The following is a 16,743-nucleotide window of genomic DNA, read 5'->3' on the forward strand; positions in this document are numbered from 1 at the left end:
GAAACAAAGAATCAGTACAACATTAATGTTGAGATTTAGTATAGTAAGGTAGTACATTATTATTCCGCTTTCTACACTCTTCGTACAAAACGTTGTTTCTAGAACCGCATCCGATTAATTGGCTTTCTGCCTTATGGTTTTATAAAAGTATATTCATTTCCTTATTCCAGCCCCATGTTATATTCTGTTTCATCTTAAAGGCTGTTAGCAACACATATAATTAATAGTTTACCCAATAAACTTTTGAATTATTGTTTAGTCCCTTATTTGATTCGAAAAATGTTTTTTATTTTTTTGAAGAGGTGGGGCGCTAAGTAATTTGCAACTTGTATGTCGTACAATAGTTTACATACATGTAATGTACATGTGGAAATTTTGCATGCTATTATTTTGACACATCTTTTCCAAATGGTGGCATCACATTATGTTTAACAAATAGTTAAAGTTATTTGTCTTATAAACAAAAAGTGAAAGTAGGTTGGAAATTTAGTTGAATTACTCCATCTACGCATTGATTTGTAGCTATCTATCTTTAGAGCGATTTAACATTACTCAAATAAACTCATTTAGTTGTTTTTGTAAGTGTAGATTGCAAGGAAAATACAAGAAATGTATGAGTACCATGTTGCATTATTTACTAAACAAATATAAAAAGGACTGTTAATCATGGATTTAATAAAGTGATTTTAAGAGAAATAAGGAAAATATAGATGCTTACAGTTTCTCGTTATTGTTGATTAAAGAGTTTACATGAAAGACTTTTTTATTTTAAATCAGCAATTTTTTTAATATTTTTGAAACTATTAAAAGCCAGTGTAATATTTGGCGGGGAGTTTAAGAAACGCACGAATAAGGGAAAAAAGTTGTGGAAAACAATAAAGAGATTAAAACAAAAGATATATCTAAGTCATGTATTGTATGGATGATATATTGGTTTCTGTAAAGTATTTGTTTTAACCCATTTGTGTGGATAATTAAAGAGTTTAATAGTATTTCGTAACAAGTATTATATTGTGGGGAGGATAGGAAAGCAAAAACCTATATGAGAATTTTACTTCTAAGTTACGATTATTATGCATTGAAAGTATTAAAATATAAATAAAAAACACGTGAGTGAATACAGTATATAAATTGGAGTTTATATGACAGGTGAAGATGAGGAAATATACGACGAAATTGACGAGTACAGTAGTGCAATAGCACATTGTGCACAAAGAACAGTATCTAAGGTAATAAGAGAATGGTACGTTTACACGCTAAAAAAAAAGATATTGATTCAGATAGAAGATTACCTGAGAAGTAAGTATGTTAAGAAATTACTGAGTATAATATTAAAAGAATGGTTTGAATACGCAATGAAAGAAAGTTTAAATAGAGTAAGGATAGAATATATATTAAATAAAAAAGCAGATAATATAAAATATGAATGCTTTAGGTATTGGTATTATGATCATTACATAAACAGGAAGGACCTTTATGATAAATACAAATATATACAAAAAGGTATTCAAAGTAGATTGGTGAAAAATACATATTATTCTTGGAATAATGAGTATAAACGCAATAAAATGTCAAAAATATTTGAGAAAAACAGACTGTTAAAGAGTGCAATGCAAGTATGGTACTCAGAACACATTAGATTAAACAAATTATTTAAGGAGTTAATCAAGAGAAGAAAAATGAGAATATTTATAACATATTACGAATATTGTATAAATAAACATTATAGGGATAAAGTATTGATTGAGAGACATAGATCATTTGAGTATAAAATACTAGTTAGGATATTTAATCAGTGGGTATTATTGGTTAAATATTCAATGAGTAAAAGGTATAATATATTACAATGGCAAATAAATGTGACTAACAATAAAATGATTCAAGTGATAAATCAGTGGAGATATTACATAATGAAGAAAAAGGCAAGGAATGGCATATCTATGTTGATAAGATCGAGACATGAGATAAATAAGAAATCTGAAATATTTTCAATGTGGTTAAATATAACCCATGATAATTATAGAGAAAAAACATTATTAATAATTTCAGGTTTAACGGCAAGAAGGCAATTACTGACAAAGGGTTTTAACTCATTCAAGGAGTATTTGAGGCACAGAAAAGAATCTGAAGTGCTTAGAATAAAATCTCAATTGGTTCTGGTTTGTTATATAATAAGATTATTCCTGAAAAACAGCAGTGATTATTGTAAATATAAATTATTATTGAGCGTTACAAGTAAAAGAATGGCAGAAACTAAGAAGAAATATTATTGGAAGATGTGGAAAAAATATGTTGATATTAGAAATAGGTATAGGTGTAATGAAAATATAATTATATATAAACACCATATGAATATATTACTGAAAACGTACAGATTATGGAATTATTTAAGTAATAAGATAGTGACAAATAAGATGATAATTAGCTGTATAACAATGAGAATAAATAAAAATATAAAAAAAAAGGTATTTTACTCGATTTATTATTTGTATCAATTAATAAAAACAAGATTTTGGGATATATTTATTGTATTGATAGATTGTAGAAGAAGATTATTTTTAAAGAATTTATACAATAATATGTTGTGTGCGAGGAAAGAGGAGTATCTCGAAAACAAACTTGGTGACAAAATAAGATTGAGTATTATATATAAAAATTGGAAAATGATTACATATTACAACAGATTGATATTATTTATGCAGAATAAATTGATAATAAAAAGGTCTGTGATGATTATGATGGAGTATATTCGTTTTAATGCTATATTTGTGGAATATATGAATAAGAAAAAGAAGATATTAGTTTTAAATATAATTAGGATATGGAGTATAAATTCGAGAAAAAGGAGGAATGTATCAAGAATAACTGAGAAGAATGGGGGTATAGATAATATAAGGAAGATATTATCTGTGAGATATTACTTTTATAAGTGGTTAGGTAAATATAGATTGAGTAAATATGTGTTTCAATTGCAAAATAGAATAAGAAAGAATGTATTAAGATATTACTATTTTTGTTGGTCCAACAGTTACAAAAAAAATGTTATTATTGGACAGAAATACGAAATAGTGTTTGATAAAAGGAAAAAAAGGGAATTAGCTCATTATTTCAAAAATTGGTATAACTTTTACGACAAAAAGTTACAAAATGAAATAAAAATGAATAAAATAATATTTAACTTAGGAAATAAGAAAATTAGAAAAACATGGAAAGTACTTAAAATGGCATCTAAGAAAAGAATGGAAAAAAAGTTAATGTTGGGTAACATTCATATTAAATTAGAGATGTCGCTATTAAGATACTCATGGAATTTACTTAAGGGTGCACTAATAATAGATAAAACATTAGAAAGAATATCTTTAGAGTATAATGTGTATATAAATAAAAAAAGGTTGTTATTGATATACAATCATTGGAGACAGCTGTATAATTATATAATTAATATGAGAGATAAAGAAAGTATTTCAAGGACATGTTACTATAGTAAAACAACAAAAAAGCACTTTTTATGTTGGAGGGAACTATATATAAATATATTGAATAGTGAAAAGTCTTTTGAATGTCACATATTGAATAATATTAAACACAAACTAGCGAGTAGAATAATTAGAAAGTGGATGTTTAGAGTGGAAATGAATAAGAAAATGAGAATTATGCGCAGTAAAATAGTAACAAACAACAAAAAAAGAATATTGTATTGCATAATATATGTATATAATAAATACATTCTATACAAGAAAAGAATAATAGATTGTTTAAATGTAGAGTACGTGAATTCCTATATTTTTAAGTTACAATACAATAGAGTTATAGTGGGAAGTAACCAAACGAACATAACATTCTACGATTCATTGATAATGTATGGAGAGTATAAAACATTAAGGATATACACATTTAAGTGGTTAAAAATGCTCTATAGTAGAATTCAATACAAGAACACTTTGGAAAAAGAGTCTGAAAGATTATGTTTACTATTTGAGTATATAAATAAAAGAAATGCGTTAAGTTGCATAGTAAATTGGAAAAACTATGTGAATACAAAATATGAAATTATAAAGAAGAGCAGAAAAAATAATATATATAAGGAAATAATAGGAGTGATGAGTGATATAGTTAAAAGTACTCAATTTAAAATTAATATATCTGATATTTTATACAGTAATTATCTGATGAAAAAGGCTAGTAAAGGCATACAGTACTGGAGAAGTATGAGTAAATATAAAATTAAATGTAGAAGTAACTACAATGTAATAAATTGTATAATTGAAAGAAATATTGTAAAAAATGTATTCAACAAATGGATAAATGAATCTCAGGAATACGTGATGTATTATTTATTGATAAAGTATTCTTTAAGACCGTTTAAGATGCGTTACTTTAAGGTATTAAAGTACAATCATTATTATAAGATTATACAGGAGAAAAGACTATTGTTGCTGCATAGAAACTGGCACGGTGTAGTATTAAAGAGAAAAGAACTGGAGAGTAGATGTGAATACTATAGAAACAATATAATATATACAAATACCAAAAGAAATTATACATTGTTGTGGTATTTCAGATACAGACAAAAAATGGCTTTGTATGGTTTATATAAAAAAATAAACGTACAAAAACCAATGTATAATATATACAACAAGTGGTTATTTATAACAAAGGAAAGAAGGGAGAATGAAAATTTATTGGTAAATAGAATAGAAACAAGACAAAAAAAGTTGTTATTAAAAACAATGATACTATCTTATAGAATATTGGTTTTCAGTAGAAAAAATGCCAAAAGGATCAAGGATACTGTGTATAATTTATGGAAGTTATTACATAACAGCAGTAAAGAGTTAAGAAAAAGAAAACTTAGGAGGTGTATATCAGCTTGGATTAAATACTGCGAGAGGAGGATACATTACACGAATATATATAACGAGATTAGGCTTGTAAGAGATAGGAATACAAAAATGATTTGTTTCAGAGATATGTTGAAAGCTTACAATAAAAGAATTTCTTTGAGTAAAAAAGTGTCAAGTATAAAGAATAAGATAAAACTAAGATACATCATGTTTTGGAGAAACGCAATATTAAAAAAAGAAAGACTTAATTTTGTGTACAATAAAGTAAGCAGCAATATAAACACTAGGGTGGTTTCCAATTGTTATTTTAAATGGAGAAATAAGTACAATAAAAGTGTTTTAATAAACAATAAATACGAAACGTACCAACAGAACGTCAGAATAAGAGTATTATGCAGTTATTACAAAACGTGGAAATTAGGTTGGGTACCTCATAGATACATTAAAAATGGTAAATCAATGATTAACATATTAAATAAGATACAAATCCACACAAGCTTTCATAAACTATTGAAATATACATATTACTCATCTAAAACTGCTACTTTAACTGATAATAACACTTTGGTAAATACTGATATTTTAACTAATTTTTACGTAAGAAAGAGCTATTACATAGAGTGTAGATGTACATATAATAGTATTTCTAGAATAAGAATGGAAGCAAGATTCGATTGGATATTGGATTTATTTTCACTTATAAGAAAGATAAAAAACGGGTTTATTTTAAGTACTATGGCAAAATTTCGTGATTATGTAAGAATAAGAGAAAAATATCACCAAGGATTTAGTGCTTTTGAGTTCATAATCAAAAAAATAGTGTTGGAGAGGGTTTGGCTAGTCTATAAAGTAAATTCATATAGAATAGGAACAATGAGGGATGGTATGAAAAAGATTATCTCCAAAATTAACAAAAGAATAAAGTTCAAATATTTAGTTTACTGGGTTAACAAATATAATTTGAACAAAAGAGATGAAATGATTATACAGAAAATGAGAGATAGTTACAACAGAAATATAACAATAAAATGTTATTTAATATGGTGTATAAAATACTACAAAAATAAAAGAAAGAAAATTCTATATATGAAGATATATCAATTTCAGGTAATGTACGTATTCAAATACACGTTTAAAAAGTTCAATGAGTATTTCTTGTATAATAAGTGGTTGGCATGGTGTAAAAAGGCATATGATACAATAGAATTGGTGAATAAATTTAGACTTAAATCCAATTGCTTTCTAATATGGAATAAATACACAAATAAGCAGAAAATTTTGAAAGACAAAGTATTGGTTTTTTACAAAGGTATAATTACTAAAATACTGGTGGAGGTATACTATAATTGGAAAAATAGGTACATGAAAATAGTTGATATAAACAATAAATCTATAAGTCACTATAATGATTCTTTGCACAAGAGAATTTATCTAGTATTTATAAATTGGAAAAGACATTCATTTTTTGTACGTAATGTAAGAAAAAAGTTAATTACTTACATTCATTCAAAGAATAACAAGATAATTAATACTTATTTTAAGTTATGGAAATTTTTCAATTATTATAGAAAGACAAGAACAGAAAGGTTTGATAAAATAACAAACATTATAGTATCAAATCACAACAGAGCAATTGCCTATCGTATTTTTTATTCTTGGAAGCTTAAAATGATTGAATCTTTGTCTTTAAAAAATTCGATATTTCTATCTTGGAATATAAACAATAAAACAAGTCAGAGCGACTATAGTGGTGATGAATTCATTAATAGTGGTTTAAGTGCAAGAAACAATCTCAACGAAGGTAAAGTTGGTGACCAAATTAGCAACAATAGGGGGAATATCATTAAGGAGAAATTATTCTCTTCAAGTAGCAGTGGAAGTAGTACATACAATAGAAACAGGAGGAAAGATAAAAATAAAGATGATTACTATAATTTAACCAACGATCGCGATACTGGTGGTTTTCAACAAAACAAAATTAATCCATTGTCTGATGGGGACCTTGAAATAGACGACTTAGACTCAACTAAGAGAAGGGACAATTACGAGACCAGTAGGTTTCTGGAATATCACTCTGTCTATACTCGCAATATGGAGGGCAATATAAACTATTTTCAACCACAAATAGTTCCAAGTAATCTAAATATGGAAGAAGAAACTCGGAATTTAACTGCAAAATACAATAATAATAGTCATTATGTCTTAGAGTATGAAAATGAGGATGGAAATGTAAATGATGATGAGCATTACTACTTTGGCAAAAAATATAATAATCAAACTGACAATGAAGAAAGTAAAAATCAGAAAGTAGTAATCCACAGTGTCATAAACAATTTACCAGACATTCATATTGCAGATAACCCCTATGAATTTATTTCATCTCCACTTAAGTTAAGTGGTAGTACTGCAAATCCAAGGAATGCAGGTAACAAAGGAATTCATCTTTTCTCGTCTTCATCCTCCTCATTGTCTTCTTTATCACCTTCATAATGCTAGGAATCCAGAATGAATATCTCGAACCTAAAAATGGCAAATGCAAGGCTAGGTTACAGTAGTGAACTTTTTTTCGTAAGACAAACTTGTCTTTACCGAACACTCTAGTCAAATCTTTATTAACATTGCCTAAATGAGCTATCCTTGCTTATACAATTCAATATATTTTACTTATTCTGTTACTTAATATATAGTAAGCAAAAACTACAGCATAATAAATTTCAACATACAAACCAATTCACTTGTCTAAGTTACAGTTTGAATTTAAAACCTAGAAGCAAAAATATATTTTTAAATTTTCTTCATATTAACTCGTGTATATGAGGTGAATTGAAAAAATAGCTGTTGCTCCAGCTAACGCTACTTTTTATGCCGTTAGATCTATAGAAAAGCCGTACTTTATGGAATCTGAATTATTATTGATAATACTACCAATGTTTGCATTGTTTAAGCCAATACTTGTTCCAAAAGTTGTTGATATGTATTTGTTAAATCTATGTGTTATTGAGTAGCTCACATTCATGTTATTTGAAAACTTAAACTTAATGTCAGTGCTCTTTATACTTGGATTGTTTAACTGCGAAATTGATTCATTATCCAGATATCCATTCACTTCATAGTTGTTCTCACCCGAATTGATACTCCTCATTTTGCCGAATGATATCTTCCCTCCTATTTCATACTGAATTCTCGATAACGTTGATTTGGATAAAAAGAATGAAGATAGTAAATTAGGTGACAAGGATTTCGGCGAGACAGTGTCAATTGCACTGCCTTCTTCACTATTTATGGTTTTTTCACCAGAATTTAACATTAAAATACCACCATTCCCGTTATCATTATTATTACCATTAATCATTTCTAATTCCTGTTTAGTATTGTACGTTAGCGATGCTCCTAGTGTTAAGAATCCATTCATTAGATTACCTAAACAAATTCCTCCGGTAAATCCAGATATTTTATTACTATTTGTGCCACTTGTATTTGTTTGGAGTGAAATTGAGTAATTTGGTTGGCATGCACTATTGCTATTCGAACTAAACATTGATTCGCGGTTAGCATTATTATCATTGTTAGAAAACAGTCTGTTCTCGAGACTATAAAAACAATCTTGCTTATTTTTGTCATTTCCTATTTCTTTCGTACACCAAAATAATGGGCCTTTCAATAATAATCCCAAAGTTACTTTCATTGAATTATATGATATCTCATTGTTGCTCATCATTACCCCAAAACTTATACTGCTTGGTGATATTAATTTTGAAGTCGTTGCTGTACTACTTATATTTATTCCGGTACTCCTACTGTTCCTTTCTTTACTTAACTTATTCACACAACCAAGCATTTCTATTGTTGGATATAGTCTTAGTCTTGTGTGAAAATTATTGTTTTGCAAATCACCACCTATTTCTATTGTCCTATTGTTAGTAATTGTTGGACATGGTGATGATCCCGACCCCAATGTAGATGCTAATCCCGAATTTTTGGAATTTGTTTCGTACCTTGCAGTTAGACTTAATCCACATTTTGGTTTTGTTTTCGCTTCAAATACTGATAAACCATTGACGTCCACTTTTGTTTCAATTTTTGTAGACAATGCATCCCACTTAAATGTTGAATTTCCATGCATTAACGTCAAATTCTCATTTTTTGTTAATCCATTTTTCAATACATTATCTATATTCCCCAATGTTGTTATCGAATAATTATGTGTGGGATTTTTTGATAAACTTGATATATTTAACTCCAACAACTTGTCGTCACTTGGATATTTGGATTTCAATAATCCATTTATTTCCTTATTAAAGTCACTAACCAAAACCATAGATTATTGTTTTTCTCTATTATTATCCTATTTATTAAATAAACACCTTATCTTGCGTAATAACAATTTTTCTTTATTATTTTGCTAAATCATACATTGTACATTTATATCTATATTATATATCTACATTATATATATATATATATATATATATATATATATATATATGTATGTATATTTATTTCCCCCTCTTTTCCCCCCAGTGCTTTATTTTCCTTCATTCTCACCTTGATGCTATTTGCAATAATAACAATATTAATTATAGTTAACTGGAATGAAACTAAATAAAAGAATAAGTATGTTCCTGGTAACAATTACTATTTAAGGTAATCTGAATCTTTTCCTGTAATCACATTTTTGATTTCACTATTTAACTTTATTTTTGTTTATTGCATACCTAAACTTTTCTATTTGTCATTAATAATTGTTATGCTCATACAGATCTTTCACTTTTATAACGTGTAAGTGATTACACCTAATGTTGTACTTACATGCAATTAATTTTAATTTGCCACGTAATACATGCAAATCACATTTTGCATGTATTAAAAGTTAAACGTGTACATTTTATCCATAAACTTAACATGCTCAAATGCAATATTACTTAGTGTAGTTAAATCATATTAATATTTAATTACAAAATTAATATGATGCTGTACAATTATTATTACTTTAATGAAATGTTATATTTGATAATTAACTCATTAGGGAAAATATTAAAAAAAATATACACATTTTACTATTAACAACTGTAATTATTTAAGTAAATATTTCAATAATTATTATTTAAATAATTAAATATCAACGGTAACAATGATATTATTTTAATGTGTTATTAATTTACAGTATTTGTAACAATGTCCTCTATTTTACTAAATACTTGCTTTATTACATTTTTATTGTTCTTACCGTCATTTTTTTTTAAATTACCGTCTTTATTTTCTTTTGCCTTATTATTATCCTTTACTTTCTTTTTATTTTCATCCACTTCATCCTTTTCTCTATCCTCATTCTCTTCATCCTTTTCTCTACCCTCATTCTCTTCATCCTTTTCTCTATCATCATTCTCTTCAGTTTTGTCGTCATTATCATCATTATAATTACCTATTTTAATTCTATCAAGAACCCTATCAACGGTCTTTTCAACACGATCAATAATACTATTCTTTTTACCCAACATTCTTAATTCACTTGAATTGTTATAAAATATTACTTCAGGTAGTTCATTGGTCCTGTTATTATTTTCTGTATTTATATTAAATTCACCATTGGTATTATTTGTCTCGATTTTTTTCATTAATATTGATGGTTCCAAAGTTACTCCTTCAGGTTGTTGTTGTAATTGTATTGGTACCGGTCCCGATTCCGGTATTGGTGACGGTGATGGTGATGATGATGATGGTGGTGGTGGTCCTTGCTCACCTAAAACAAAATTCTCACCTTGTTGAATCGCTGGGAATATTACACTACCATCACCTATCAATTCCTGATCCTCTCTTTGATTTGCTATCAATTCGTCATTATCCTTCTCATCACTTTCCTGTTTCTCGCCCAAATATCTCAAATATGGGGGTGGAGGAGGGTATGGTGGCATCGCACCTGTTGCCGGTCTCGTTATTCTTGAATATGAATATGAATAGTTGTAAGGGTAATTTGAATATGGTGAATATGCATATGGATACTGGTATGTAAACGAATAGGGATATTGGTACGGATAAGGATAAGGATATGGATAATATACTGGTTGTTCTACCAACACGGGCTTGTCTACATAATAAGGCTCCACTATTGTTCTTTTATGTCCAAGTGACCTTAAATCACTATTTGTTTTCTCTTCCTTTTGGCAATTTACGTTATTCAGTATAACATATCCGAAAAATAATAATGATAATATTGTTTTCTTATTCTTAACACTCATTTTTTTTTCGCTTTATTTATGTAACCACTATCTATCAATCTCAACTTTCTTCTTGCAGTTAATCTTGAAAACTTTATTTCTTCTGAAATTACTGATACTGTTAATATAATTATAATAATTATTAATATTATCAATATGTTTGCTTAATACTAAACAAAAAAATACTGCACTACAAATTATATAATTTTTAAAAAAATTGTTTTCTTTTAACAAAAAAATCTATTTAAAAATGGAAAAACTGATTTGAATACAATGATCTTAAACACATAATTTTGATGGTTTAATTTTATTACTAATATTTAACACGAAATTGTTGTCCACAAACATTTTTTAATGCATGCATGCATTGTTTTTACACTAATTTACACGTGTTGTCATATATTAGTAGTAATAGCAATAAAGTGGTAAATCTAACACTATAGTTGTCATAATTAAACCTAATTAATCGTATTATAACGTGTTTTAGTAACCAAATTAACATAGGAACAGGATATTTAAGAAATCATGTTTATTATCATAGTAACTTATTTCTAATTTTTTTATGTACAATAATTTACGTCAAACATACTTAATATACTCCAACTTTATATAATTATCAAACAATTTCGTTATTAATACTCTTAAACTCTTCTTCTATGTTATTGAATTTCTTAACAGCTTTGTTTTTGTTATACTTGACTATATCTAGGGTATCGTCATCAGCATATTCAACAAAACCACTTAAACCTGTGATACTATCTAGATCTGTCATATCTAGAACTGTGTCTAATATTTCAGTTTTTAGCCTCAATAAGTCATCTATAAACCTTGGAATTGAGAAGCCAACCCCGTAACCAAAAGATGACAACGAATTATTGCTTTCTTTATTTATGTTCTTTCTTTTGGAATCAAAATAAGAAAAAAAATCATTTGGATTATTTATTATTCTTATCTTCTGAATAAAATTTTTTACAATTGCTTTTTTTTCATTGGATATTAAATTTACGTTGAATTCAACACTTTCTGTTAAGCCATTTAACAAGTCGTACCAAAATTCTTGTTCTTCTGTAGTGTCGTTAAATACTATTATTGTTATTGCGTTGTGCTCACTACACATTTCATCCAAGTTAATACCCTCTTGAATGTATCTTATGATTATTTTGCTTGGACGTTCAATAACTATATTCAACTCTTCCTCATCTTCGCACTCTAGCACTATATTTCTCATTATGTCTTTGTAATTCAAATATGTCAGGTGAGTAACAACTACTCTTAATTCATTTTTCACGTTATTTTTCTTATTATCAACAATATTATCCCCATTGTGTGAGTTGTTTATGTTGATCTCTTCCTCATATTTAAATATGTAGTTTCTATAATTCAATAATCTCCCTTCTTCATAGCAATCAAATAACCAATTTATGGTTAATATTTGATATCCTTTTTCTTTCCTTACTCTTATTTCATTCATAATATTTAAAGAATTATCTTTGGTATTTAAGTTAACATGGTTTCTTTTATGTATATAACAACTACCGTCATCACTATCATTGTTGCTATCACAGGGATTGTAATCCTTATTACAAACCAAGACTATACGTTCACTATTATCCTTACTGTACATATCATCTGTAGATAGTTGAAAGTCTTTACCACTTTTTACCCCTATATTCTCAACTGTCCCACCCATTTGTGTTTCTATAAATGATGACAAAATTCCCATATCATAAATATCTCTTATAAATACTGGGCATTCCTCAGTAAAACCTTTAATTGTTGGCGTAAACCCCAATATATATATTCTAATGCCACTGAACAAATTGTATGTAAATTTACTATTTGGTCTGAAAAAAGGGTGCCAATCCAATGAATAATTCCATTGGTCCTTAACTGATAGCCAAAGCCAAAAAGGTGTTCTTAATTTGTTATAATTCAGATTCGGAACTCTGTGTATGTATCCATCAGAATAATTACATACAACATAGTTTACTTCATTATCCTTAATTTCATCATTGCCTGAAACTGTTATTAATTCTCCAGAATATTTTTCAATGTAATCTACCCTTATTATATTACTCTCTTCCTGATCAAAACCGCATATTAGAAATTTTTTGTTTCTCCAAATCATCTTCTCATATTGAATCAATAATATGGTACAACTTTATTTTTGAATATTAGTGTCATTATTTTCATTCTAATACTTTTTTATTTTAAACACCAATGGTTCTATAACCTCTGCATTGTGGGGGGGGGGGGGNNGCCCGTGTTGGTAGAACAACCAGTATATTATCCATATCCTTATCCTTATCCGTACCAATATCCCTATTCGTTTACATACCAGTATCCATATGCATATTCACCATATTCAAATTACCCTTACAACTATTCATATTCATATTCAAGAATAACGAGACCGGCAACAGGTGCGATGCCACCATACCCTCCTCCACCCCCATATTTGAGATATTTGGGCGAGGGGAGAGGATGTTACCAAATAATTATAATTGTGCCACCTTTTTGTCACCTTTAAATGTCATTTCATCCTTTAACAATATATTAATCAAGATTAATTATTTTGGCTCATACACTTTCATGTATTACTTTTCGGAAATCCGTTCCTTGAAAATAGTTATTTGTCATATCATTTCTATTCCAATTTCCTCTATCAAATCACTCGTCTAGGTAGAAAAGAACATATGATCGTTTTTTTGGATTTTTGTGTCATTTATTGGTTTAGTCAAATGAATTAATCACTTGAATTCTTACTATTACGAATACTTACCTTTTTTTCCATCGATTCCGAAAAAGTATCTAATACGGTCTTGCATATAGATTTGTACTTCTTTATTTTCATCTAATATTAAATTGTCACTTTATTATGATGTTAATACAAGTGTTTTTATATTAACTTACAGTCTTTTTTTGTAATTCATTTTTCAGTTTATTAATTTGTTCTGTCGGAATTACTTCACAGTTATCACCTAATAGTTTTTCCTTATTTTCTATCTCCGCCTTTAATTGATCATTCTAATATAAACATTTATGCGTTAATTAGAATATTTGAACGTCTAATATCACAATTAATAACTCACCTTTTTAGTTTCACCGGCTATCTTTTCCTCCAACACTTCTATTGGAAGTGGAACTGTAATGTTTCTCGTTTCTTGTTTAAGTTGTTTAAGTTTAGCCTCTAAATCATTCAACTCAGACTCGTGTATTGATATTTGTTTATCCAACTCTTCTATTTCATCTTTATTAAGCTCCTTGTGTTGGCTTTGTTCAAATAGATATACTTTTTGCTTTCCATATTCTTTACATATAAATCTTCCTTCCAAAGTTAATCTATCCATCTCATCTGTAACTTGTTTTTTTGAATAAGCATTATGTAAGTTATCCACAACATTCTGAATTGAATAAGGCCTGTTTTGATCCTTCATGTAATTATATATAACCTCACTCACATTATTTCCATCACCATTATTCATAACTACATTTCTCTTTGTTAGATTCTTAGGTGCTGCTGGTTTTTTTTTAACTGCTTTTTCGTTTTTTCCTGTTGACTTTTTTCCTCCTTTCGAACCTTCGAACTCATCCTCTAAGTCATCCATATCTTCTTCGGTTTCATTATCTTCATCAACATCATCGTCATTTTCCACCTTAAAATCTTCCTCATCATCTTCGTCTTCTCCCTTACTCTTTTTAGGCTTTCCACCCCTCTTTGCACTTTTACTGTTCTTTTCACTTTTTTTAGTACTTTTTCTCTTGTTTCCTTTATCTGAATATCCAGTATCATCATCTATGTCTACATCTGAACTATTATCACCCCCACTAACATCATAATCGTCGCTAAAATCACTCTCAAAATCATCCTCATACTCTGAATAATCAACTTTTTTTTTAGATATTGTTCTGGAAGGCCTCGTTTTCTTGTCTTTTGTATCTAATACCTCTTCCTTTCCACTTTCATCATCATCTATTTCTTCTTTATTTCTCTTACCCATTAGTATTAAATATAAAATATCTTAAAGTTATTTAGTATATATGTATTCTAAATATTCGAAATTTAAAATATTCTACCTTATACAATATTGTATAAGTAAGAACCACTTTGAGTTTATTTTTCTATATGTTTCGCTTTCAAGCTGCAACTTAAATTTGTTTGTTTAATAAGTACATGAAAATATGATACTACGAAACGTAAATAAAATGTACATAAAGACTCAAATATCCACACAACTAAATCTTATAAAATATTAATTATTTGGTGCGGCAAAACTAATGTTTGGAAATAATTATTTTAAAATAAAATGGCAGACTAGAATGCATGCAATGACTAAAAATGCATGACATGGAAAACAAAAAAATTATAAAATAATTGATAACCTTATAATTAATAGTATATAGAATTGAAATTTAGAGTGCTATCTGCATTAACTACCTTAAATTTTCTATTTTTCTTCCAGTAGCTTCAAAATCCATTGTACTACTAAATACGTCGTATACCCACCACTGCAATCCCGTTAAAGTCCCAATCATAATCATTCTAGTACCTAAATCTCTTGTAAATAAGTTGTTAACGCTTATTTATTTTGCAATACTTTAAATGCTCCTGTTACCTTTATATTTCCTGTTTTTAGTACTTATACCTAATTGCGTTATTATTGTGTCGGCTGGGTGAGGAACAAAAGCGCAAATAATCCCAGATAAATAACAAGAATAGAACGTCACACCCAGTTTCGAATTCGTGCTATAACTTTTTTTAATTTTCTAAGCACACCGTTGTACATAAAATTAACAATACTTTCAAAAAAGTAAAACTTTGCCATTGTATATGAAATTTATCTTGGCCACAAAGGCTTTAGGCTTCCAAAAAGAAATTTTTCTTCACACCTAAATTTATAAATGTTTTTTAATGCATGTAATAAATGATCCTTGTCACAGCTTTGATTGATCCAATACCTGAATTTTCAACTTTTACATTTCCATTGGGCATAAAGCAATATCTGCTAGAAACTCTGCCAATGCAGAAGCTCCCAACCACACAAACCCTTCCATTTTGGGTATTAATTTTTTTTAATTCATATTTTTCATAATATATGTTCTTAAAGTATTCATATAATCCATATTTTAACGTACCTCGAACAGAATATCCCATTGAAGTTGGAATAAGCCTTAATTTTAGTCCTAACAATTCTCACAGGTTACTAATCTCAGGCCACTTACTAGACCTTTATACCTTCCTGGGTTCATCTGAATTCTGCATTTTTTTATGTCAATTGGAGTCATTAATTAGTGTGTTAACCCACAACTCAAGGCCTCACCAAAACCACAATTCAGATAGTAATTAATTCTATTGTTATCTTCCTTGGAGTCCATTTCTCACCCACTTCACTTAAGTTAAAAACCAGATTTTTGATATTTTTATTCCTCTTCTTTCCTCCACCCTCTTTCACACACCACTTCATATTTAAGGTTAATAAAAATCCAAAAAAGTGTTAAATGAAGGTAAAAACTGTTTTTTCTCAAAATAAAATTACAGTTAAAGATAGATTTCTGCAATAAGATGTTTTTTTATTAATACTTCCTTTCCTTTTAACTCCTTCTCCATTATATTTATCAATACTTATTTCCATTTACTCCCATTTCAATCAATATTGTCACAATTTTTTACCGCCACCATCGGC

At 28.2% G+C, this 16,743-nt stretch overlaps 7 protein-coding genes across 7 annotated transcripts; 1 reads left to right on the plus strand and 6 right to left on the minus strand.

Annotated features, from left to right (window-relative positions):
* Window positions 1-1,142: 1,142 nt before the first annotated feature.
* Window positions 1,143-7,334, plus strand: FG379_003090 (uncharacterized protein; the record flags this gene model as incomplete). The annotated part of the gene is made up of 1 exon (XM_067328748.1): window positions 1,143-7,334. One exon carries the CDS (start codon window positions 1,143-1,145, stop codon window positions 7,332-7,334), a length of 6,192 nt encoding a protein of 2,063 aa, XP_067184888.1.
* A 370-nt stretch (window positions 7,335-7,704) lies between these two features.
* FG379_003091 (uncharacterized protein) lies at window positions 7,705-9,162 on the minus strand (the record flags this gene model as incomplete). Its single annotated transcript, XM_067328749.1, has 1 exon — window positions 7,705-9,162. One exon carries the CDS (start codon window positions 9,160-9,162, stop codon window positions 7,705-7,707), a length of 1,458 nt encoding a protein of 485 aa, XP_067184889.1.
* An 835-nt stretch (window positions 9,163-9,997) lies between these two features.
* FG379_003093 (uncharacterized protein) lies at window positions 9,998-11,080 on the minus strand (the record flags this gene model as incomplete). Its single annotated transcript, XM_067328751.1, has 1 exon — window positions 9,998-11,080. One exon carries the CDS (start codon window positions 11,078-11,080, stop codon window positions 9,998-10,000), a length of 1,083 nt encoding a protein of 360 aa, XP_067184891.1.
* A 595-nt stretch (window positions 11,081-11,675) lies between these two features.
* On the minus strand, window positions 11,676-13,187 carry FG379_003094 (uncharacterized protein; the record flags this gene model as incomplete). The annotated part of the gene is made up of 1 exon (XM_067328752.1): window positions 11,676-13,187. The coding sequence occupies one exon, from the start codon at window positions 13,185-13,187 to the stop codon at window positions 11,676-11,678; it is 1,512 nt and encodes a 503-aa protein (XP_067184892.1).
* A 952-nt stretch (window positions 13,188-14,139) lies between these two features.
* On the minus strand, window positions 14,140-15,060 carry FG379_003095 (uncharacterized protein; the record flags this gene model as incomplete). Its single annotated transcript, XM_067328753.1, has 1 exon — window positions 14,140-15,060. The coding sequence occupies one exon, from the start codon at window positions 15,058-15,060 to the stop codon at window positions 14,140-14,142; it is 921 nt and encodes a 306-aa protein (XP_067184893.1).
* Window positions 15,061-15,968: 908 nt separating this feature from the next.
* Window positions 15,969-16,214, minus strand: FG379_003096 (uncharacterized protein; the record flags this gene model as incomplete). The annotated part of the gene is made up of 1 exon (XM_067328754.1): window positions 15,969-16,214. One exon carries the CDS (start codon window positions 16,212-16,214, stop codon window positions 15,969-15,971), a length of 246 nt encoding a protein of 81 aa, XP_067184894.1.
* A 178-nt stretch (window positions 16,215-16,392) lies between these two features.
* Window positions 16,393-16,692, minus strand: FG379_003097 (uncharacterized protein; the record flags this gene model as incomplete). Its single annotated transcript, XM_067328755.1, has 2 exons — window positions 16,393-16,518; window positions 16,597-16,692. The coding sequence occupies 2 exons, from the start codon at window positions 16,690-16,692 to the stop codon at window positions 16,393-16,395; spliced, it is 222 nt and encodes a 73-aa protein (XP_067184895.1).
* Between the last annotated feature and the right edge of the window lie 51 nt (window positions 16,693-16,743).

Source organism: Cryptosporidium bovis (assembly GCF_009768925.1).
Source record: "Cryptosporidium bovis isolate 45015 chromosome Unknown contig_6, whole genome shotgun sequence".
NCBI classification, from domain to species: domain Eukaryota; phylum Apicomplexa; class Conoidasida; order Eucoccidiorida; family Cryptosporidiidae; genus Cryptosporidium; species Cryptosporidium bovis.